The 25,526-nt window shown below is 38.7% G+C and overlaps 1 protein-coding gene across 1 annotated transcript in view; it reads right to left on the bottom strand.

Moving 5' to 3' along the window:
• gnai2b (guanine nucleotide binding protein (G protein), alpha inhibiting activity polypeptide 2b) overlaps window positions 1-19,706 on the bottom strand; it is a 54,749-nt gene extending 35,043 nt beyond the window's left edge. Inside the window, exon 1 of the mRNA XM_053497854.1 lies at window positions 18,897-19,706. Coding sequence (XP_053353829.1) covers window positions 18,897-19,014 — 118 coding nt within the window. The 5' untranslated portion in view covers window positions 19,015-19,706. The remainder of the gene's footprint in view (window positions 1-18,896) is intronic.
• Between the last annotated feature and the right edge of the window lie 5,820 nt (window positions 19,707-25,526).

Raw genomic sequence — 25,526 nt, 5'->3', positions numbered from 1 at the left:
TTTTGGCCGATTCATTTAATTGAAACGTTGGGTCAGTTTTCAATTTAGGTAAAGTTACATAAAACAATTGATCTAAAATCAATGTAAATATACCACAGCTTTTAAAAAGGGAAAAAAAAAAAAAAAAACATCCACAAATACTTGCAAAACTTGAGTGGCTCTCTGTGTATATACATAGAGAGAGAGAGAGAGAGAATTAGCACTTTATACGAGACGTGACATTTAGACAATCTATGCCAAGTTACACAGCATTTCAATGCATATTAAATATTTTTAATACTACAAAAGTTGTGAAAAATACAACTTGGATATTGCTGTAAGCTTATAGCATCAGTCCAGCCAGGCTTATAGTCTGATTGTCTCATAAATCAAGGCTATTTTTCTGCACAATACTCTCTGGCAGTTAGGTTCACCAAGAGAGGTGAGGATAGAGAGCAGATCTGAGCCCAAGACACAACCTTGAGCTAACTTCAAGAGCCTCATCCCCTTCCTCTCAAGGCGTATAATATCCCATTCCCTTTGAGCTCATCTATCTCAATGTAGGTGGAGGGGGAAAAATGTTCTGTTCATTCAAAATACATTTTTCTTTCACAGTGCTGGACTAGAACCTGTAATTTTATCACTCATATATAACTAACAAACACAAAAAAAGTTACAGCCAGGTGATGAAGTATCTCTCATACCACAAGGGAAGAGAATCTGACTAAGGCAGTAAATATGTCACTGAAATATTATTCCAAGTCAGGGGAAATTAAATTACATATTTGATGGAGATAAAAAAAAAAAACTTAAATCAAAGGTGATATGCGTTTGCTGTACCTTAATACACAATAGTGAGGGATAATCAAAGTGATTATTTGGCAATATAGACTAAAGCCCAATCCCAATTCTACCCCTTACCCCTACACTGAGCCCTACCCCTCTGTTTGGCGCGTTCACGTGAAGGGGTAGGGGTGTCTCATTTCTCTTTTGGTTGGAGGGGTAGGGGTAAGGGGAAGGGCCAGATAGCCCTCTAAACGAAGATTTTTCGGGACCTCACTTCAAACGAAGGGCTAAGCGAAATTTTCAACATAGCTGCTCACTCGAGCAGGCAGACCCATAAATCTAAGTTATTTTTGCCATTAATAAGGATTTTTATGACAAGTTTTAATTATATGTATATTACCTTTAGTCTTGTGTTTATGGTGATGTTCTGTAAAGAAACATTTGCAAAAAAAAATCGCTAAAGTTTGCTAGCGGATAGCACCGATTGCGCGATATTACAAAAATATATTTTCATGTCATATACACTTTACTGCATGCTACAAACAAATATAATAGTTCAGTAGCACGGCAGTTTGCCAAGCATTTGATAACGCATTGTTTGTTTTGCTTACGGCCATACTGTATGTGTACATGTAAATGAATTGATACGTATGATGACATAACAGTGTTGTAGTGGTGTCCCATTTCTTAGGCGAAATATTTTAACTCTTCCCCTTTCCACTTCGTTTCAAGGGACAAGAGGAAGGGGCGAGGGGTAGGGAAAGGGGTAGAAAATAGAATTGGGATTGGGCTTAACTGGCAGATTTCATATGGATCACATTCAGAGGAATGTTTTTTGTTCGTTAAGCCGAACATTGACCTATGAATCAAGCATTTAAGAAAAAACAAAAACAAAAAACGGTAACTTAAAGCATGAACCAGTGAGAAACAGGTGCAGATGATGGCAGATAATCAGGCCGGTGATTAGTTCACTGGTGATCCTGAATGCTGAGTGGTTGGAACAGACAAGAGGACAAATTGTTCCCGTAGTTGTTCCCGTAAACAACTAATTTTTTTTAATTGTATCTTCATGCACTTTGCATATAAAATACAATAAAATACTGTTCCCATTTATTTAGTTAATCACTTAATTTAAAATGAAGAAATGTTGAATAGCTTAAGGCCTTTGCATAGTACTGTATACATACTGTATCACTTTCCTAATTTAGCCGTCTAGCATGTTTCTAGCAAAACACTAACATGGCAGCATCAAAAAATTCTGAACAGCCCATTGCCGCTTTGGATTACATTTTAAGGAAAGTTGTTTAAATTTACATTTCAAACCGCCATTAATTTCTGTCATTAATTAATTTCATAAAGCTCTGTCCTTAGTGATGTGCTGAATGTTTACTTACTGTTTTTTATTTCTTTAATCTAACATGAAGTTTGCGAATAGAACATACTGTAGGAGATGGTTATTAATGTTAATAATATAACATAATAATGGTATGTTTTTCTTTGTATTGGTTTAGACTTTTAAATAGCCTTGATGGATATTTTTATTGAAAAATAAATATGCATGTATACACACACATATGAACATGCACAATCATACCTATAATACTTGAAAAATCACGTTAAGACATGAATTCAACCAAATTAACTAAGAATATCTCGCGGCTCTATAATTAATAAAATCAGAATACCTGAGCTCTACAATGAAACTGTAACAGTTCACATGAACGGTGCTGACAAAGACTACAATAGAATTATTACTAATGGACAGTCTACTTGAGACATTAGTTGTGTTTGATCAGTCAACCCTATCCGCCGTTTCTACAGTAGATGCACTATTTTAACCCTGTTAAGTTCAGCCAGTGCCATAATTGTTTAGAAAAATATAAAATAAAAACGCAAAAAATCACATAACCAACTACTCGGTGTACTAAAACTCAAATCACACAAATAAGAAATGCACAAAAATGGTTGATTCATTGGTAGTGTGATCATAAACCCAAGCTCCACATGTGCTTAGAGACTCGATTAGTTTTTTATTCAGACTTATTTAAACATACACACTTTGTTATGGATGACAAGAGATTTGGTAATAAAATATGGCCAAACTAAATCCCAGGTCCCCCACACAAACAAATTTGTAGAAGCATAAGCCTTGATTAATCTAATTTTTCTACAAAGGCTAGAATGTTGTTATGAAATGGTGAGATGTCACTTGTAGGCTGTTAACACCCACAATGTATTTTATACACCGGCCCCTCTGATTGTAGTATACTGCTAAAAGATACTCTATTCAAAACGCTCTTTAAAAACAAAGGTCTACTGCATTACATAAGCACCAGCAGCCCCAAAATATCCTCGATGAACAGTCTGTATATATAAATATTTAAAGAAATGCCACAATTGTGGTGAAAACCATGCAGCATTAGACTTACGAACAATACATATCCATTGCAATCCATCACTGCAAATAGCAAGATAATTAGATACCTTATTATTGCAATATTGGTCTTTGCAACCACTTAAGTATACACTTTTTACATCAACAAACATTTTTCTTCTGTGTTTATTCTGAGCAGCTTTAAAGATCCTACAGCACTATGTTTTATGCATTATGAATATCAATTAACTGGCAATTTTGAAAAATAAAATATACTTAACGGCTCGCTGCCATGCACAAAGTTTATGAAAAATTTATGATCAAGTAAAAAACAAAAAGGACATCTGATTTATACTACTACATAATGTTCATAAGTTCTAGCATGAGTAGATCAGGTACAAAGTAGCTAATGTATTATGGAAATGTAACGTTTTGAAAATAGGATTTTTGTATAGCCAGTTTAAATACCAATAAAGTGTATTCATTACATTCTATAATGAAGCTCCTGTATCAAACCATCACAAATCCAGCACACCACCAAAAACAGCCTAGCACTGCATTAAGTTGATTCTAATGATTGTTGCAACCGTCTCCATTTCAGCAGATTTTGCCAACACTACATTAAAAAAAGGCGCTGAGCATCAAAAGCAGGACTGGATTAATTCAATTGAAAACTGCATCATGATCTCAGTAAATACGACATTAATTTAAAGAGCAGTGAAAAGGTTGTCTGCACCTCCCCACCCCCCAAAAAAGCTACTTCCTAAGCTTTAAACAATTTCCAGCAGGTACTGCAAGACAGCTGCACAAAAGATGGGAGTGAGCTAGACAGCAGAAAATGTGAGCAAAGAAGAGTATGAACAGATGTGTCCACAACCAGGGAGTGAAAATTATTTCTTGGCAGCACTTGGCAGGTTCCTTCAAAGCCGATTTAAAAGCACGAAAAAAAAAAAAAAAAAAACTTCTAGAGAAAGATGGAACCACCAGAAAACCAAAGGATGCCACGTGGGACTGACTGAGAAGGTCTCACTCTACGGTAGGCACTGCAAAGCTGGGACTTCATCCAATTACTGCTACTGCCATGCATGGAGGATTTTTTTTTTTGGTTTCTCCATCCCTCCCTTCCTTTCTCTGAGCTTATAAAGCTTCTCCGCTCTATTTTTTTTTTTTTTTTTTATGAGGCAGCTACTAGCCACATATGCTGCACAGCTGCTTCTATAAACACAGGATTGAGTAGTTTCTCATTCGCACATATATTGAGAAAATGGAAATAACTGGGTTGCTGCAACTTGTAATCTGCTACCTGCTGCCTGAAATTACTTCTGATTAAATTATTGCTAAAAATACTCCATTTTAATACATCCGTATAGCCCCCATGTGGCTTTATGGGACTGGAATGATCTTCAAATGGCTGTGCACCTTTTCTGAGTGCATTATAACAAACAACCTTGATGCATGCAAGAGTCAGTGCACAGGGCAGTAGTTCAGCCGTGTGCCATGGATGAGCTCATGCTTGCACATTGCTCAAACTAAGGCAAAGCCAATAATCAGAAACACTCCCTGCTGTCCTGGAGATGGACACACATTACCATGGTGACTCAAATGGACACAAATTGCCAACCTATGTGCTGGGATGTAACCACGCAATTAAGATTCACAAAACCACACACAAACTGACTTATTTAGGAAATAGCTTTTACCTAAACAATAGAAACTAGAGAAAAACATCAGCTAAACATTGTACCCATTAAAGGACTTTTATGTTCCATGGCAGACATATGTCACTCCCTCATAATTTCACTTAAAAGCAAGCAGATAAAAAAAAAAAAAAGGTGTGTTGGTCTTTAGTCTAAAAGCAGTCACTGTCAGTTACACAAACCAACAATAGGCTGAAAAAAGTTATTTGGTGCAGTCCTAGAAAGGAACGACGGCACTGCTGAGCTCAGGAACACCAAAATACTCTAAAGACCTCATAAAACAACTGCAGTGGATGACAAAATGGATGGACATTCTTTCTTGGTGAAGAAAAGCTTCTTCCCAAGTACAGGTGGCCAGCTCAGGAACACACTTCAGGAGTATGACAAAGCAGTATCTGAAGAATACAGGGATTACCAATCAGCAAAATGCTTTAGAATTCAACAGACAACTCTGCACTGGGCAGCTGGACACTGACCCAAACCAAAATATTTCTAGTTAAAGAACTGCTGATCTGAAGTGAATGATGAGCGGCATGGTTGCATAGCAGGTAGCACTGTGACCTCGCAACTCCAGGATCAAAGGTCTGATTCCTGACGCATCTGTGTGTGGACTAATTTCTCACTGTTCTTGGTGGGTTTCCTTTGGGTGCTCCGGTTTCCTCTGACAACCCAAAGACAAGAGGAGGCATCTCCATATTGTGTGTGCTTGTGTGTCCTGCGATGGACAGGTGCCAGTCCAGGGTGTACCCTGATAAGCAGTAGAGAGTGAGTTAGGTTGTCCAGTTACTACTGATTCCTTATAACGTATATAAAATGCTGGAATTCGTACGTCATTCAGATGGAAAATACCCCACAGATACTACACTCAGATGATAACAGTTGGATGTCCAGAGTTTCCTCAAGATTGCGGGTAGTAACTGAAGGAGTGATCCAATTGTTGACTACAAGGTATGGACAGGGCGATGGATCACCTGGGATGAACAGCAGTTTGGTCTTTTAAATAAAGGGCATGAATTTCTCACTGGGAATGAGCAGATATAGACTACTAGATATAGAGGATACTGGTTGCATTTGCTATTGCCTTCCACAATGAGCCTCATCATCATCCTCTGAACGCCCAAGCAGAGTGTTTAAAGTATAATGCTCATTGGGGATCAGACTTTTGTCTTTCAAATCAAAAGGTCCAAAAATTTTTTTAAAAGATTATGAGCTTAGAGGCCATCTGAGAAAGATTAAAATTCTGAGTTTGATTCAAGCCAGGTTCCTCCAGAAGGCTTGTCTGTAGAATATTAATTGAGATAATAGAGTAGTCCTAAGTAAAAAGCATTAGACCACTCTACCAAATATTCTCAACCCATTCAGCAATAAAAAAAAAATAAAAAAAACTCTTAACATTCAGTTTCACTTTTTTTTTTCTCAAAAGCAGCACATATTACTCTGAAGAGTATGAAGCCTCATGTGCCTCAACATTTTCCTTTTGAGAACAAACCTTACTCTTTCTAGCTACGTACGTCCCATACCCTTTTCAAGTCCACATTTATAATTAGCGTTCCCTGCGTCACACGTAAGACGACTGACCTCAGCTTTGAGAGCAAAAGGGAGGTTCTGGTTTGCTTAGAGAAAAAGATGATGCGTTTCCAGCTTCTCCTTTAGATTTCATCACCTTCATGACGTGCTGTGGATTTAAAGGAATTACACCGGCTCTGCCTAAGCATAACATGTAATCAGACACCCAGCCACTGAGACACTGAAGGCCGAGACTGTCTGAACACCATGTGGTTTTCACACACCCCATCTTATTGTTGGAAAAAATGTGGGTGTACTCAAGACATGTTTTAAAGGTAAATAAAATAAATAACATTGACAGACTAACAAAAACTGCTTTTATTGATACTGTTCTGCAATATATTATGTAAAATAACAGCTCGTTCTGACTGAGGGATCTGATTGAACGAGAATCATGTGTCCATGAGTGGCGATAATGGAGAGTAACAGCACTGGGATGACCATGACTCCACATCACAGTTATATTATGATTGTTAATAACATTAACTGTTGGTTACCATCAGAGGCAAAAGTAGTTTGGTGCATTCCGAAGTACTTAGAGAGAGCAGCTGCCTGTCAAAACCCGCATTCACAATCAATATGATTTTAAATCAAAGTATTTTTAGCAAGAAAACTGATAATATCATCTTAAACAACATTTCTCTACTTAATGATCACTTCCAAGTAGTTTCGAATTGCCTCCATGCTGTTTTAAGCTAACTAACGTCTAACACAAGGCTGAATTCAAAATCCGTATCTAACTCATATTCAGGCACAAGTTGGCGTGTGGAACAAGTAAATGTTCCACTCTCAATTTAAGTAGCCTTCAATATTAACATTTGGGATTTAGCCCCCGAGCCCAGGAGTTGGCGAAGCTGTGATGGTTGTGGAAATGTTGCACTCGAGGTCTGGCTGCGTATAACTTTTCAGTTTTCAAGCTTGATGCATTGGAAACAGGAAAAAAAAAAGGGAAAACGTACAGATCTGGAAAACTTGGTCATCTAGCCATCACAATTTGGCCGTTGTCAGAAACAGAGCATCTCTAAAAACAACAGGTCTTGTGCTGGAACGTGTTCCTGGAATGTAGTGGTTAGTACCAACCAAAAGCAGTACTTTGGCTGATCAGTGTACACACCCAGTTCCAATATAAAGACTGAAACAGCAACTGTGATGTTCACCTAAAAAACAGCGGATTTGATTACTCAAAATAAGCTCAATTAACCGTTTCAAAGCAACTTCTAAATTTGAAATATGAATGAGATCTGAGATGTCGGACAAATTAAATAAAAGCCTAATTTCAAGCACAGCCTTAAAGTCACATGTGCCGAATGAAACTTTTTCCAACTGTGCAATATGGCCAAATGTTTGTGGGCAGCTGACAATTACAGGTAAATGTGGGTTTTTCCAAAACAGTCACCGCATCGCTGGAGGTACACAACTGTATAGGATGTCTTGGTCTTATTTAGCATTAATATTTACCCTAATCTGAGCCTAGAGGCCCACACTCATTTCTGAATAACAGAGCCCATGTGCATGCAGCAAGCTCCAGGAAGACATACTTTGTATATGGTACTTTAGTATATAAACCCAAGCTGAATGCTTTCTCCTGATCTACTATATATAGAGTCCTGCAACAGTACTGCAGTCGGTCAGTGTATAGACAGTCAGGCTACCGGAGCACTATAATGATGCCTACTATAACGATTGAAGAGCTTAGCAGCGGTGTGTGAGCAACCAAACTCGGGCTCTCTCAACAGTGGCAACTGTCAGGTAGAGTTATAGCACATGTCAAATTTTCACTTCTAATCACCTGCCTTTAATGGCACTACAGAGCCCCATTCATCCATCAGCTGGGGAGACTTACTCTATTCGTATTATAATTGGTTAGTGATATGAACAGATATCAGATATGATCAAGACATGACTCATGGTTTAGGTCATTGCCTGTTTCTAACCAACTCGTGGCTTTAAATATGGTTTAAAAAATTCCACGGATGGAAAAAGTAATGAAAATGAAGGATGTCTAAATAAAGTCTGATAGTAACTGAACCAGTGTAAGAATTTTTTTGTTTTTTTTAAAGAACTCATTGTGGCAACTCACCACGATGATACAATCATGGTACTACATGTCAAAGGCAACTAAAAACTGTTGCTTAAAACGATTACCTGAAACTACTTCCCGAAACTGTTTCCCGAAAACAACTTTCAACGTCTGTCCTTTAAAACACAGAATAAAATTCGACTTAGACAAATTGACTAACCTGGTGTTAAGGAAATGATAGGGGTGATAACATTGGAGGACTAATTTAGCCCGGAGCTTTATTCAGGGCACTGCTATGAATTAATTATACTGGAGAAAATCAAACTCTGTACAGCTCAATAAAAGTCTTCGAGGGGGCAAAGGGAGCCCTATGATGATCTATAAAAATACACGCCTGTTTTTTAAATACACTAGAATAAAAGAAATTGAAATAAAATTTCCCCATCTTTTTCCAGCACAAAATAATTTTTTCACAGCTGTTACATCAGGCACAGAAGCCCAAACTAACGGAAGTACATTTGGACCTGCAACATAAACAGATTACCTTGCTGCCAAGACTGATGGTAAAAACATACACGGGTGTAGAGAGCACGCATGCACCCCACAGGAACACCACGTCAGTCACAGATCAGCATAACCACAACACTTTCTTGTGAAGCAAATATGATCAGTCATTATCATCATCATCATTACTGCCTTTATTACTGGATATCCCCACCACAAAGGGGAATGCTCATGCTAACATAAGACTTTAATATTTAAACTCCTTTACATTTATTATTAAGTTTTATTAGTCTACATCCTGTGATTGGATAATTACTATTCACATCTTGCACCTGTACACACCGTTATCCTACAGCTCCAACGTGCTGCTGTTAGCTTGACAATTTTTAAAGCTTTTGGTTTTTAAAAATAAGATTAACAGTAATTGAAGCTGACTCTAAACATGCACTGGCTAATCTTCATCATTATGTATAGATGAGACTTTTGTCCTTCAGTCATCGCAAAACATAAACTTTAGTACTTTGTCACCTTTGTCACATTCCTGAAGCGCAACTGTGTGTCAAGAGCAATTGCGTTATCACCTTGACGAGTCTTTCCAACAGTTACACCTTCAGAAGTTACAGGATCAGGTACTATTTTTAAATCAGTCATCTTTCTTAATGCCATTTTATATTTGATGCAACAACCATGTACTTCTTTAACACTGAGCTGTTGCCTGATTCCTATCATTAGTGCAATAAGCTAAAATTATTAAATGACAAGAAAAAGCCTAAAACATGGGCTGAATTCAAAGACTAAAAAAAAGTGTAGCAAAAAGAAAAATTATAGCAATCAGTTCTGGAGAAAGATATGTGAACTAAAAGGCCAAATACACTCCTAACTTCAGGAGCTTAGCCGCTTAAATTCATGGACGAACGCTGCCAAAACAACGGAAACTGATAACTAGGCTAGCTGACCAATGTTAATATAAAATGTCATCAATCAGGAAGCACACAGCATTTAAAACACATAGGAGAAAAACCTAGTGAAAGGAAGTTATTTAGATTGCTTTTACAAAATTACAGAAACCAGTGTGTCTTTTGCTGAACTCCAGCTGGAAACCACAGTAACACTGGAAAGTCTCATGCTTGCTAATACCATTCAAAATAAAAGTTCACAGAGGTTCCCTTCAAAATGAACCCATGCTTCAAATATTACCACACTACACAGGCTGCTGTTCCCCAATGTAGACCAATTTGTTGGCTGTGAGAAACCATGTCCAGACAGCAAGACTTGCATCTCTCCTGGACTAAAATTACAACAGCAGCATGCCCTAGCGAGGCCAAAAGTAAGTTAAATATCCATGGCCAAGTTATTTAATGTTACCCAATACACAATTACGACCTGCATTTCTAGTCATTCCTACTTATTGTGTAAAGCAGCAAAAGTATATGTAGGCTATATAATATATTTGAACTACAGTCTCTCATTTCTGTATTTTGCTTTCAAAGGGCCAGAATGTCTTGTATTTTTTATGTACAATACCAGTCTGAACACACCTTGCAATAACGTTTAAGAGAATTATTTTCTACATTTTAGAACAATACTGGAGATTTCAAAACCATGAAATAGTTACCTAATGCCATACGAGATACATAAAAGTCAGCCTTAGAATCAACAATTAACAGCACCTTGGATTAGACGGTTCTGAAGGCTTTACAGAAGAGAGGCAGCAGACACATCTCAACATCAACTGTTCAAATGAGAAATTCCATATTTTGTGTATTTTGTTCAAGAAAGAAATAAAAATCAGAAAGACCACTGAATTACAAAGTGTCTCCGAACTTTTGACTGGTACCAAGTTCTCCAGGCTTCCTAAAGGACTTTATTTTGGGGGTGTCTTATTTTCAGTCCAGTCCCTGTAGCTGACCAGTTTCAGATGAAAGTTTTTTGCCACGTCACACAAAGCCATTTTTTGAGCACCAAAAAAACAAATCTAACTTAAGGAATGAACCAGTGAGAAACAGGTGTAGGTGATGACAGATGATCAAGCTGGTGATTAGTATACTGGTGATCCAAAATGCTGGCCGAGTGGTTGGAAAAGACGAGAGGGGAAATAAGATTGCTGCTGAGATTGTTAGACAACCAATTCCTAAATTGCATCTTTGGGCAATTTGCAGTCTGTCACATTAAAACATTTCTTTCAATTTCTTTTCTTTGCACAAGCACACAAACCCTCTTGCTGATTTGCTGAAACAAACGGCAGTCTGCACCATATTGTTCATTTCCCATTTACAGAGCCCTGGGGTATGTACATGAACCAGAGATTTTTCGGTCCACACACAGAACAGCTAGGAGAACAAGGGACACATTTGCGTAATTTAACAATGTAAATAACAATAATTCTTCAAAATCAGTACCTATACATTTAATTTTAGTTGTAATCATATCTTCATTTTGTATACGGCTACATGGTCATTCACTTAGCGAAAAAACCATGTTAGTTTTTACAGGAGGAATCTCAAAATGTATTTATCAACTTGAAGACCCATTTTAAACAAATACAGGCTAAATGATATAGTTTATCCGTAAATGATAAATGACCTGGATTCTACCTGTGTCCTTACATTGTATGCCAGTAAAATTATTGAAAATAAATGTGCGCACTGTTCGAGCCAGTAACACTACCTGATCCTCTAGTTATACATCAATACTACAATGCTGTGTGTATCAGATGGCACTAAATCGCTGACCTCATCACTCCATCTGGAAATCAAACCCTGAATTTACTATGAGAGACTTCCTTATGAAAGGAGAAAAAAAAATAAGTCTGTGAGAAAAGGAATTAAAAAGAAGTTCACACGTGAATATGTGCAATTATACTGCAACATAGCGCAAGAGGAGCTGTGACCGCCTTTTTTTCTTTTTGAATAACCAAGTAGATGTTGCACAGTGGTCAAACTGCAACAGAAAGTTTAAGCTCGTAATGTTAAGTGCTTTAACTGAAGATAGTAACGAAACTACGTCTTGAGGTCATGCTTTCAGAAGATCCTCTAAAGGATTAAAAAGGGGGGGGGGAGCAAAAAAAGGTAAAAAATCAGTAGCAAGGGTTAGGACTCTGATCGTGCCACTTCAGCGAAGGACGTGTTCTTTGAGCACACGGATACTGGTTTCTGAATGCCTACGAGCATAGGACCTCAAGCTGAAAATTTTACTCCAAGAGTGCTTACATGCACACACTTATACACAAGACTCCTGATGGATCACCGTGTGCGAGTGTGTATAGACTCCACAAAAGGACTCTATTTGAGCAGAAAGGGGTGCTGGTATGCTGGTCAAAAATAAAATTAAAAAAATAATTATCATTTGACCCAATGCTATTTCTTCCTTTTTTTTTTTACTCTAACTCTTGACTAGGGCTGGACAATGAGAAAAATATGACATGATAATCAAAAGATTTCCTACAATACACAACAATATTCAGGTTTGCTACAAACTGAGATCAAACCAATAATGTTGCTTTTTTTTTTTAAGTAATACTAAGAGGATTTTTTTTATTGCAATAATATGTTAATGCATTTCATCACTAAAATTGTTGTAGCCAAGTCTTTAATGGGGAAAAAAAAAAAAAAAAAAAAAAAAAACCACACACACACTTGTAACTGTTAAAAATAATAATTTAAAATATATTATGGATCCCTGATACAACAGAAAAAATTACTGTGAAAATCCATCATGATCTTGACATTATATTGTCTAGCTTTAAGTCAATGTTATGTAGTGGAACAAGTTCGGCATGAAATGGAAGAGGCTTCGTTTCAAACAAACGGTTCCTCCAGTCTTGGGTCATAACCTTGACGCAACTGTTTTGAGAAACAACACTTTGCTGTCAATGTGTGGGCATGTTCCTGTAGACCGCTAAAAAAGCTTAATGCGTCTTTCTCAGGGACACGCACACATTAACTTAGTGACCCATTTCTCAAGAGGAACTCCAACAGGGTAAAATACTGGACTGCTCTCTTATCAGTGACGACTCGTCCTCCTTCAATTGCTCGTCCTACTCAGAGCTTTTAGAGGCCACTTTAACAATAGCTGTTGGGGCCGGTTAAAAACAGCGCCTCAGGGAAGAAGGTCAATAACTGACGGGCTTGGCTGCAAACACTATCCTGAAATTGATATTGAAAAATCTATTTTAATAAAATCAGTCATCTGTCAAACTATTAAGAAAGTAAACATCAGTGTGAAGATTAATTATGTAAACTGCTATTTACATACACTTAAGATGTATTTGACTTTACATGCACATTGGGATTTTAATAAGACGGAGTTCAAACTAGGCATTTGTCATAATGATCTTGTTTGTGGCAACTCATATCATCAAATTGAATCCAAAACTTTGGACTCGATTTTTTAAGATGATCTTTTACATATTTTTGCATTTGAGGTGTAAAATGGCACGCTCTAATATGTTTACTCATTGGCAGCACAGCATCCTGTGTGGTAAGAGTAATGGTTTGCCAAGTTTGTTGAATTGTAACAAAATTATCTCATCAAATTAGGGTATTTTATAAAAATTGAGACACTTGCTGAATCGTAATAAAAATCGAGCTGGCATCTAGGTATCGTAATATCACAGCAGGTGGTTTCTGGTGAATCCCACCTCTACTAGGCATCTCTGCTTCAAACCTGCTAAGGTACGATTGAGACCAACCGAGAGGAAGTTGATCCGTTATATTTGAAGTGCAGTTAAGTCAGAGTTGGTCATGCCACAAACAAGGAAATACCCAAGGGCTCCATGAGTAATTTTGCATTCTGGCGGGTATGGCAAGTCAATACCTGCCTATACAAGTATCTCAAATTTACCTGACTATCAAGAGGTTAGGCTATTCACAGAAACTCTTGCAGTTAATTTTACACAGTGTGTGCGCACGCACTATCATTCATGTCTATGGAAAGTAGTTAACAAGGAGCACAGGCAAACTGTAGTTAATGGAGTTTGACGTGGTCTGCCACAGATGCTATATTGAACCCAAGCAGAGGCCCGACATCATTGGCAACACAGTAGCATTCCCACTGTGCTGGTGTGTGTTGTCTTATTTACAAACCGTGACGGTCATCTGTTAGTCAGTCCATCTAATCGGTGCAAAGTAACAGCACGACAGCGCTAGATTTTTATTATAACTGAATAACATTACATAACTATTAGTCTTGTTTAACTGAATGTCCCGTATCCAGAACTTTTTTTTGCACATTTATGTGGGTGTACAGTTGGGGCCTGCCGACCTAGCCCTTTATACACGACATTCCATCATAACTGAGAGTTCATTATAACGGGATTATACTGTATTGGGTTTTTAGGCTATTCGTCCACATAAAGTTACTAATAAAACAGAATTTTGATGAAGAAAGCTGGACTGTCATAGCGTGAATCAGGATTGGAAGAAGGAGGGTGCTTATCACTGCCGTGAAATCGTGCTTGCAGCACATAAACAGAGGACACTTTTACCATTATATATATATATATATATATATATATATATATATATATATATATATATATATATATAAAAAAACAGTCAATACAACTTCATTAAAACTTTACGATGGAGTCCACTTCACACCATGTTTATTGATTTGCGTCATAACCTGCTGGTTAATTACATATAACCTGCAAATATCTGTACCAGATTATTAATTTAAAAAATACTGTCACTGTGATCAGACTTCATTAATACAGTGACATTTTTAAGCAACCTGCTGACAAACATCAAAGTGGTGACACCATTTAAACTCCAGCAGTTTAATTTGATCAGATGCTCAAATGAGTGTGCGTGTGCTACATTAGGGCTGCAGGCTGAAACACTGAGCTGACAGTCAAAGCTTTTGCTGGATGTTATAATATTACTCTTCATCCATCAAAGCATCACATGCACTGCAGACAAGACGACCATTAAAAAAAAAAAAAAATTATTTCAAAACAAACATGTAGAAACGTATGTATGTAGACGTGTGTGTTAATACTTGAATGCAGCCTCATAAGACAACTCGCTTCAGCAATCCATTACACAACACAGAGCCAGTCTGTAAAAAAAGAAGAAAAAAAAAAAAGAAAAAAAAAAAAAAACAAACACAAACAAGAAACAGCACAGGTTTAAATAAACTTTAAGATCCGATTTTAAATAACTGACGCCTGAAAGTGTAAAACAAGTGCAAAAGAAAGTTTAACGAGGTGGTATTCTCAGGATCCTGTATTTTTTTTTTTTCCCCAGAAGGAAATTAATTTGCTTGGCTTCCTGTCCCCAGAACACAAGGTGGTAAGGCAGGAATGCATCCCGGATCAACAATTACTCTTACAAACATGTGATATTCTAAAGAAAATATAGTTTATTTTCTCGTCTCTGCAGTCACTAATATATATATATATATAGTGATTGCAGTGATGATATTGATGATATTGCAGTGTTTCTACATACACTCACCTAAAGGATTATCAGGAACACCATACTAATACAGTGTTTGACCCCCTTTCGCCTTCAGAACTGCCGTAATTCTACGTGGCATTGATTCAACAAGGTGCTGAAAGCATTCTTTAGAAATGTTGGCCCATATTGATAGGACAGCATCTTGCAGTTGATGGAGATTTTTTGGATGCACATCCAGGGCACAAAGCTCCCGTTCCACCACATCCCAAAGATGCTCTATTGGATTGAGATCTGGTGACTGTGGGGGCCATTTTAGTACAGTGAACTCATTGTCATGTTCAAGAAACCAATTTGAAATGATTCGAGCTTTGTGACATGGTGCATTCTCCTGCTGGAAGTAGCCATCAGAGGATGGATACATGGTGGTCATAAAGGAATGGACACATGGTGGTCATAAAGGGATGGACATGGTCAGAAACAATGCTCAGGTAGCCCATGGCATTTATACGATGCCCAATTGGCACTAAGGGGTCTAAAGTGTGCCAAGAAAACATCCCCCACACCATTAAACCACCACCACCAGCCTGCACAGTGGTAACAAGGCATGATGGATCCATGTTCTCATTCTGTTTACGCCAAATTCTAACTCTATTATTTGAATGTCTCAACAGAAATCGAGACTCATCAAACCAGGCAACATTTTTCCAGTCTTCAACTGTCCAATTTTGGTGAGCTTGTGCAAATTGTAGCCTCGTTTTCCTATTTGTAGTGGAGATGAGTGGTACCCGGTAAGGTCTTCTGCTGTTGTAGCCCATCCTCAAGGTTGTGCGTGTTGTGGCTTCACAAATGCTTTGCTGCATACCTCGGTTGTAACGAGTGGTTATTTCAGTCAAAGTTGCTCTTCTATCAGCTTAAATTAGTCAGCCCATTCTCCTTTAACCTCTAGCATCAACAAGGCATTTTCGCCCACAGGACTACCGCATACTGGATGTTTTTCCCTTTTCACACCATTCTTTGTAAACCCTAGAAATGGTTGTGCATGAAAATCCCAGTAACAACAGATTGTAAAATACTCAGACCGGCCCGTCTGGCACCAACAACCATGCCACGCTCAAAATTACTTAAATCACCTTTCTTTCCCATTTTGACATTCAGTTCGGAGTTAGGGAAATTGTCTTGACCAGGACCACACACCTAAATGCATTGAAGCAACTGCCATGTGATTGGTTAAATAGATAATTGCATTAATAAGAAATTGAACAGGTGTTCCTAATAAGGTGAGTGTATATTATTTTACATATATACTGCACACAATTTCGTCCACATTACACACTGCATTTATTTTTACCTACAATATTCATGTCATTGAAATCGCATGCAGGCAAACAAAATAAATGTTCATTGGCCGGCTATGCTTTCCACCAAAGCAGTAATACTTTTTTGGACTCATCATGGATGATTAGGTCATCTTTGGGATTCAATGTTGCAATGTTATACAATTGCACCACTTAAACTCCTAAGTTACACAAATCGTACTTACACCACACCAACCAGCAAGTCAAGGACATTTTTATGATCCATGACTGACTGCAGTGGGCAATAAATGTATTTAAAAGAGCATTTTGATTAAACTATAACACACCATGGATTTTGTTACAGCTGAGAGTAAATAGTTTTTACTTTCAAGTATACCCCCTTTTACTGACTAAAAACATTAACCATGATGTCTAAGCAACAATATCCAGGACTGTCAACATTAAAGGTTTCTTTACACTAAATGGTGCCATGCATTAGTGCAAAAACTGATTAGAATTGGTGCACAGGTCAGGTGTTTGGCTCTGGCTAAACCAATCCAATCAGGGTGCGTCATCCATCAATAAGACACAATCTTCAATATTATATGGAGTTGTGATCAAAATAAATCTCCTTTCCGACAACACAGCTTATCCATCTCTAGCTTTCTTTGGCCCCTCTGTTCTAGTATAAAGCTTCTTGGCTGGCTGATCTATAACACAGTCACCTCAGATATCCAGGAGACATCGTCGTTTTTTTTTCTCCATTCATAGCATTCTGTAGTCGTAGATGATGCTCACTAGCAATTATACACCGACACAAGCAACCTAAAGTTAAAATAAGAGTGCGCCGGTGTATAATTTTACACACTGCAGTATACCCAGTGATCCAACATGAGCGGTACTGCAGTCTTGACAGTGCAGACGATTTAGTCATGTTTTGTCATACCCATGTTTTTTATAAAGGCTCTGCTGCAGGGCTAAAAACTATGTTCCATATCTGAAGATCACACCTACCTGAAGGTCAATAAATAACCAGAGTTTCTACTCTTGAACTCATGATCCGCCATATGAGCTAGTTTACAGTCTCCACATTTGCACAAAACAGACTCAACAAAGGACTGTGCGAGAAACAACAGAGACACTTTAAGGAAGTGCCCAAACAAGAACCTCAAGTCTCGTGTTCAGCTAAAAATTCATTTAGGCTAATGCTCTGCATGGGTTCAGTAGAGAGTTTGTGGGATTTCACAGCCAGTTATTTCCACCCCGGTAGGGTTTTTTGCCTTTACCACCTCCTGTCTGGCTAAGACCATGTCACCACAGCATGGTCCATGATCATGATATAATGACAAGGTATGAAAAATAGCGCACAGAAAACGAGTCTGGAAAAGCAAGCAAGCTAGCTAGTTGGTTTGGCAATGACTTTGTAAAGATGGGAAGGGTAAAAATAATAATCTGACATCATAACAGCCTCATGAACAACCATAAAAGTAAATTATTGACCACATAGGGGAGATTCCAGAAGTTTTTTTTTTCAGGGAACACAAAAAAAATCTGGTCAAAATTCTTTCTGGCCCCTAAAAAAAAGAAGAAAAAAAAAAAACAGGATTTGCCAGTGACATGATCAGGTATGTATTACAACAACCAGCGTTGGTGGGGAGAGGGTAAAGGCTCTGCTGTGGGTTTCCTGTCACATGCATGCAGCATGTGTGTTTGAGAGGAAGGGAGGGGTGCTGCTCTTTCATGCAGCACTACTACTTACTGGCCTTGTTAATGACAGCGTGTTTAGTGTTTGATAGCTACATGGGAGGCCTTATTAGTTCCAGGTCGACTCGTGACTTGTGTGCTCTCATGGTCATTTAAACACGAATAGCCGGTCAGAGAATAAATGGCGTACGAGTGTGTGTGTGTTCGTTTCTGAGCTTGTTTTGACAGTGAACAGCATTCTGTTTAAAAAGAAACCGATTCAGTGATTTCTCAGAAAAGCTGGTTTTACGTCAGAGAATAAAAACAGCAGTTCCTATGAGCCTTCCACAACAGGAAGTGTTTTAATAAGTGCTGGATCAACCGTATAGGCCTGTCTGGGTCAAACAAGATTTATAAACACTGTAGGTGTGAATTGAGTTTTAATGAAATACCGTTGGTGTGAATTCCCAACCGGAAGTGAAAAATGTTAAACAGCTTTTTTTCTCCCCCTTTTTTTAAACCCCCCCCCCCACTACCCCTCCAAAAAAAAAAAAAAAAAAGAAAAACCCAGCGTCGCGTGCCAGGACTTACCGAGCAGAAGCAGTTTCACCTCTCTCGCCGCTTTCTCGCCATCTTCACGGAGGTTTTTGTCGATCATTTTCGACCTCTCGGCGGCCGCCTTGTCCTCGGCGCTCACCGTACAGCCCATGGCTCCGAGTAAACTACCAGCTCGATGCCCGACCACGATTTTAAAAGACAGAAAACAATATTACAAAAAAAAAAAGCGACGGTATGTCGAGCCGCCGAAGTGGTGAGCAGGAGAAGCGTGCGGCTCGAGCGCAGTTACTCAACAGAAACGGAAATGGTGAAGAAGGCGCACGCGACGGACCAACGCAATATAATTATGTCACGAATTTAAAAAGTTGCACTCGGCAAACGGCAAACAGGAGGCCTGCGACGCTCCATCAACCGAATGACATTAGAAATCCACACACACTCACACACGCAGCAGGCAGGGAGCTCTTCACTCAAAGTTGCCGCTAGGCACCTTCACGACAGATCGATAGTCTCGCGCGCGAATGCCTTCAAAGCCTGCGACAGTTACATTCAGACGTTAGCCCAATGCCGCGCGTGCACTCACACGCCGAGGAGCGCACAGTCAACACGCACAAACACCACTCAGGCGGAATTCTGCCTTCCCACTCCCAGCTATCCTATCTACCCCACATTAAACACTTAACATCACAGCGCACACGTAACCTGACGAAGGAGCGAACGAGAGAGGAGGGGAAAAGCCCTCATAAACCTATGGTTCAGCGCGTCCACGCCCGTAGCGCCTATCAACTTTATATAAGCGGAATGAACAGAGCGCGAGCCCGCAAAAACCTCAAAGCGCCGAGCAACGCCCACTGCGCATGCGCTGACAGCCAGGCGCTGGTGTACTATGAGGAGTGCAGAAATCGTCTGTGTGTATATATATATATATATATATATATGTATATATATATATATATGCGCTGACCTGGAAGTAATGTGAATTTCTGGCGCCCTCACGCGTATAAAAACTGCGATTTACCATGCAATCTATTATAAAATCTTATTTTTCAGCATCCTCTAATCGTTTCTAATAATCGAGATACGTAGGACGAAGTTCAGCACCTTCATGATCCCCTGAGCCACAGACACAAACTATCTGTCACACAGGCGTCAGTGGGTGAATCTTAGGAGCTAACCGTGCGAGTGGTCACCAAGCATCACATCACAGAGCACCACAGTGAACTGTGCAATCCCTATTCCTCATTACTCTTACCACGACTGTCTTTCAGTAGTGTCTTTCACTTGCAAAAATTCTCCAATGATGGTTGGGTATTTCAGGGATGGACTGGAGAAAAAGTACATGTCAGAGAATGACTTTTTGAGAGGTGTCAGAGGAACCATCTACTCCTTACTGTGACTAAGACTAAGGTGATTGTGGTTGATTTTAGGAGGAAAAAGTCTATAAACAGACTGGACTTAATATGGTGTTGAGTTTGTTGAGACACTTACAGATATCCTGGTGATAATGTTTTCCTGGACTGCAGACCAACATGGAGGCTAGGTATAGGAAGCAGAATGTATTTTTGGAGAAGCCTGTCATGTTTGCAGCAAGATGTTGGAGATCTACCAAACTGTGGTTGAAAGTGTGGTGTTAGTTGTAGCATTAGAACCTGAATTGCAAAAAAAGCTTAACAAACTGATGAAAAAACTGCTCTGTCCTGGGCTGCACTCTACACAGTTTTGGAGTGGCTATGGAAAGAAGTACGTTATCCATCCGAGACGATTTATCCCCCCACACCCTGTAGGTTAGTGGGGCACTTTCCGTTAAATATTTATTCAGCTCCACCGTATTAAAAAATTGTCTTGGTGGTCATTCTTACCTACAGTAACCTGTGCAATAATTCCTCAGTGTGATAGGACATAATTCGTAGAATAAGCACACTGGCATATGTTACAAAGGCATTAATATGCACTGTTATATAACAACACATTTGTTGTGCACATACATGCACATATCTTCATTGGTTTAGATGTTGGTTTTACTGGTTTTATGTTTATCCACAATTGTTAAAATGTTAAAAACATGATTTTTAGAATTATTATTTTCAACGTATTTTCAACAAGGTACACTAAGTAGATATTACTATACAGTTGGGCCCATACATTTTGTAACCGATAATTTATTTATTTATTTTGCATTTGGCCTCTGTATACCACCTCACTGAATTTAAAATGAAACATGTAAGATGTGAGCGAATCCTAGACTTTCACCATTAATTCAAGGGCATTGACAAAAGTATGGCATTAGCCATTCAGGAATTACAACTATTTTTATACACACACCCATTTGGGGTGGCTCATATATAATGGAACACATCTGACAAGCTGTGGCATGGCCAGGTGTGGTCTGTTCCCTCTTTACTCCATGACTAATCAAGCAGATAAAAGGCCTCTCAACATGACACCAAAAGAGGTGTCTATGCAAGTGAATGAGGCCATCATTAGGCTGTAAAAATACACCCACAAGAGAGACAAAAAACACTGAAAGTGGCCAATACAACAGTTTGGAACATCCTTAAGTAAAAAGAATGAAATGCAGGCTCAGCAACAGTATAAGGTCTGGAAGACTACGGAAGACAACTACAGTGAATTACTGCTGAATTCTGTCTATGTTAAAGAAGAACCTATGCACAATATCCAGCCAAGTCAGGAACAGTCTTGAGGAGGTAGGCATGTCATTGTCAAAGTCTACAAGTCATCAAGAGACGACTTTATGAAGTAAACACAGATGCTTCACAACAGGATGCAAACCATTGGTAACGTTTAAGAACAAAAAGGCCACATTATACTTTGCCAGATTCTTTAAACTGATGAAACCAAGATTAAGTTGTACCAGAATGATGAAAGGAGAAAAGTATGGAGAAAGAAAACAATATGTCATGATAAATAGCAAGCGTGTTGGTGTACCAAGGCCAAATGCTGAAAAACATTGGACCAAAATTTGTGAACCTGACTGTGTGTTAAGATATTGGCTTAATTAGTGTTCACACATCTTCATGTATTTCCCATATTCGTAAGTAGTTAATTCACATAAAAAATTCTACAATTAATTACACTTTTGACATGTTGTAGTCTAGTGTTTGAATCACTGCTGCTTGGGATATCAAAATGATACAAATACATAAAAAGAGTAAAGCCTAATTTCGATAGGTTACCCAGATTTCTCTATTTATTGATCAGTAAAGTTATGCATTTTAATGAATTAAATTTCCTGAATCATGTGACTTTAATTATAATGAGTGCAGGATCTAAATGGGTTAATAGTTGTAATACAAAGCTGAATGTGATGGTTAGTGTCCATGACAATCCAGATGGATTTATTTCATTAGAAATGTGAGTTCAGTTCTAATGAAATTCCCGACAGTAAGCATTATTTTTACACCAAGCATTTTCTACTGTTTTTGGCTACAAAGGCAGCACACATTTTTCACTTCTCTCATTGCCTTCTCTTTTTTCCACCTCAAGTAGCCGGAACAGCTTCATTGCACCATGATAGTATAAGCCTCTGGAATAGTTCTAGAGGAATAAACAATATATATCCAAAAGATTTATCATTTGATGATGCAGAGGACTGTCTAAAATATTGATCTGTTTTCTGCTATCAGTTGGGTTGAGATCTGGTAATTAAAAAGGCCATAGCATGTGATTTACATCACTGCCATATGCATCAGATTGAATATCTTTCCCTGCTGATGGAGCATTGCCCTCTTGACAGAAACTATCACCATCAATTAGAACAACTTTTTATTTGTCTGCAATAATCATTTCATTCTAAAGAGGAAGTGGACTCAGAAGATGGCAAAAATTCCATAGGGCCACCATTGCTTCCTTAAAATACCACAGCGTTTTTTTTCTGTGGTTAGCTACCACGTTTCCCATTACAAATCATGAGCTTTGTGTAGGTAACAAGTTGGGCTACAGCCAATGTCCACGAATGAACACCAGCTGTGTCTGCTGATTGACAAGAGGAATTTTAGAGATGAGATCTGTACCTCATCTGTCTTTGGCCACATCTGAGAGACCAGTCTAACAGTAAACAAACAGCTGGTCTTGGATGTTTCTAGCTTGAGCAGCGTCCAAAAGTAAATCTGAATTATTCTTTACCAGATGGACATGTACCTCTGACCGGTTTTAAGGAGGCCATGACAAACACCCTTAAAATTGTGGTAACCCAAATTGGACTGAAAGCTGATGTGTAATTCATAGCACTTCACAGAGCTCTTCTGCTTGACACCAGTCATGAAACATTTCAATGTGCCACAATGTAAATACTCTTTACTATGAGGTCTATGAACTATGAGGTCTAACACTTCAGAAAGTGTGGTCCTCCATATATGGTGTGATCAGAAAATTCATTAGCCATTTTGCTGCTTGCATTTGACTGCAGCTTTAAACTCCTCTGTGAGGGAGCAACTCAAAATCTTGTTCATTCCAGTGGGACACCTGGGTGAGGACATAGATTGGCTCTCTGCCAGTCAGACTGTGCCAAATGTGGTTGGCACAGACTGTGCTCCTGGACATTTGTAAATCTTGTAACCACTGTGAAACCTACCCTGCGTGTCAGAGTTGCTCTTTGGGTCAGTGGCCACAAGTTTCACAAACCAGAAATTTCAGAAATGAAATTGGTTGATGGGTCACCAGTCTGCAAATCATCTTCAAATATTACAGGTACAATAGAGATGCAGCCTTGTCTCTCTGGCAGTGGCACAAGAACTACTTTACAAGTTCACGAGTTGGTTTTTTTCTTGTGAAAGTGGTCATTGTGACAGTGCTTATCAGAGGGAGATAGTCATCATGGGCACCTAGGTGTATGGAGATGTCTCATAGCCCAGAAGGCACTGTGTAGAAGAAGTGCACATTAATTTGGGGGACATGTGGGTACCTTTCAGATGGTGATAGTCAAATACATTATTCAACATGGCAACATCAGGTCATATGGCACTATGCAAAAATAAAGATCGTATGATGGGCATTCCCACTCAAGTTTCAAAAAGAGTAACTCATTCGCTGTGATAGCACAGTGGTACATTGGACATGCTGTCAAGATGCCTAAAAAAGTGATTCCTGTAGAAGTGGTGTTCCATAAGTGGTGCAGTGCACATACAGTGTGGACTTTACTGCTATTGCCACATTCCTTTGTTAGATACGGATCTTCTCAGAGAGCTGGATAGTCTTCTGGATCAGGAATTATTTGTCCATCTATCTGTCACGCACATATTTCTGCGCCTACTACTGATTCTACACACATTATGCAGAATTCAGGATCACCACAGAGTCCTGCTTGGGGACTGCAAGACCTTGTGTTAATTCTTACTTTTACTTGTGGTCAGAACCCTTTGCAAGCCTCATCTCTAAATAGATTTTTGTACTCAGTGGACTGAAAGACACCATTTGCAGTGATACCTGCACCATTGGTTTGGCCCCCCCTTATGGGCATGCTGAGCCACTACTAAAAAGACCATACTACATGGCCTGGTCTGGTCTAAGGCAATGATTCTTAACCCTGGTCCTCAATCACTCCAAATTTTAGTGTTTTCTCAGCTCATCTGAATTAACTAATCAGTTAACAATAATAAAGCCTTTCTCAACTAAAGTGGGTGATAGAGCAGGAATGTGCAGGATAGGGGGTCCTCCAGTATAAGGGCTGAGAATTACTTCTGTAAGGTAAGAACTGTTGGTAAACCCATTTATGGTAAACGTGTTAATAGCAATCGATGTGTTATCCCACCATTATATAGGTCTTTTGACCTCCGCCATAAGCTCATACAGGATGGTGAACTGGGCAGCAATAGGAGAACTGCATACCCCATTGATGAACCCATCTTTAAGGCATTGGCAACATGATAACTCTAAAGTATCCTAGTCTAGGACGAGGGTTTTTTCCATAGTTATGTCCCATGCATTTTTTTTGAGCAGTCATTTAGTCATGAGCTGGAGGACCTGCTAAGAATTACTTGGTATGCCCATTATGTGCCTTGCAGTAAACGTTGGATTACTCCTATAGATGTAAGGCCCAAGCTTGCATGATTAAAGGAAAACTGGCTTTACTAGATAATTGATATAATTATCTTAGCCTACAGGGACCGAATACATACATTCTACTGTGAAGTCACTCTAGGGGAACAATCTTATACTTATGGGCATTCCTTAGTGGCACGACACTCCAGAAAGTCTGCACTGCTGCTACCTTCGATGTCACTATGCAACAACTCTAGGTTCTGCATGATTAACATCACCTCACCCAGTGTGGCAATCTAAAAACCATTTCAGGCAGTGGGATGTGGGTGAGTTATTTACGAGCTTGTGGCATATTAATCAGATGATATTCACTACATTTGGTAGTTAGAAGAGTGAAAGTAAGTTGTGGCTTAACCACTTTTGACTGATAAATTATTAAAAAGAATTTTTTTTGAGAGTTATAAACTAATGGCAAGAACTACACTGCCCTATGCTTGATCTATTTACATTTTTTAGTGTGGGAGGAGCAAGAACAGTGCTAAATACAGGAAATGTAAATGTGTTTCCTTTTTGCAATGGCAACATTTACAATAAGAGTTTCAGGTCTTTTGATTGTTATTTTGAGATTGGGTTGGAAATTATGTTGTAACACTGGTTAATGACATT

The sequence above is a fragment of the Clarias gariepinus genome, chromosome 6 (assembly GCF_024256425.1).
Source record: "Clarias gariepinus isolate MV-2021 ecotype Netherlands chromosome 6, CGAR_prim_01v2, whole genome shotgun sequence".
Classification (NCBI taxonomy): Eukaryota; Metazoa; Chordata; class Actinopteri; order Siluriformes; family Clariidae; genus Clarias; species Clarias gariepinus.
Note: the sequence above shows the minus strand (reverse complement) of the source record. Positions and strands in the feature narration are given on the sequence as shown.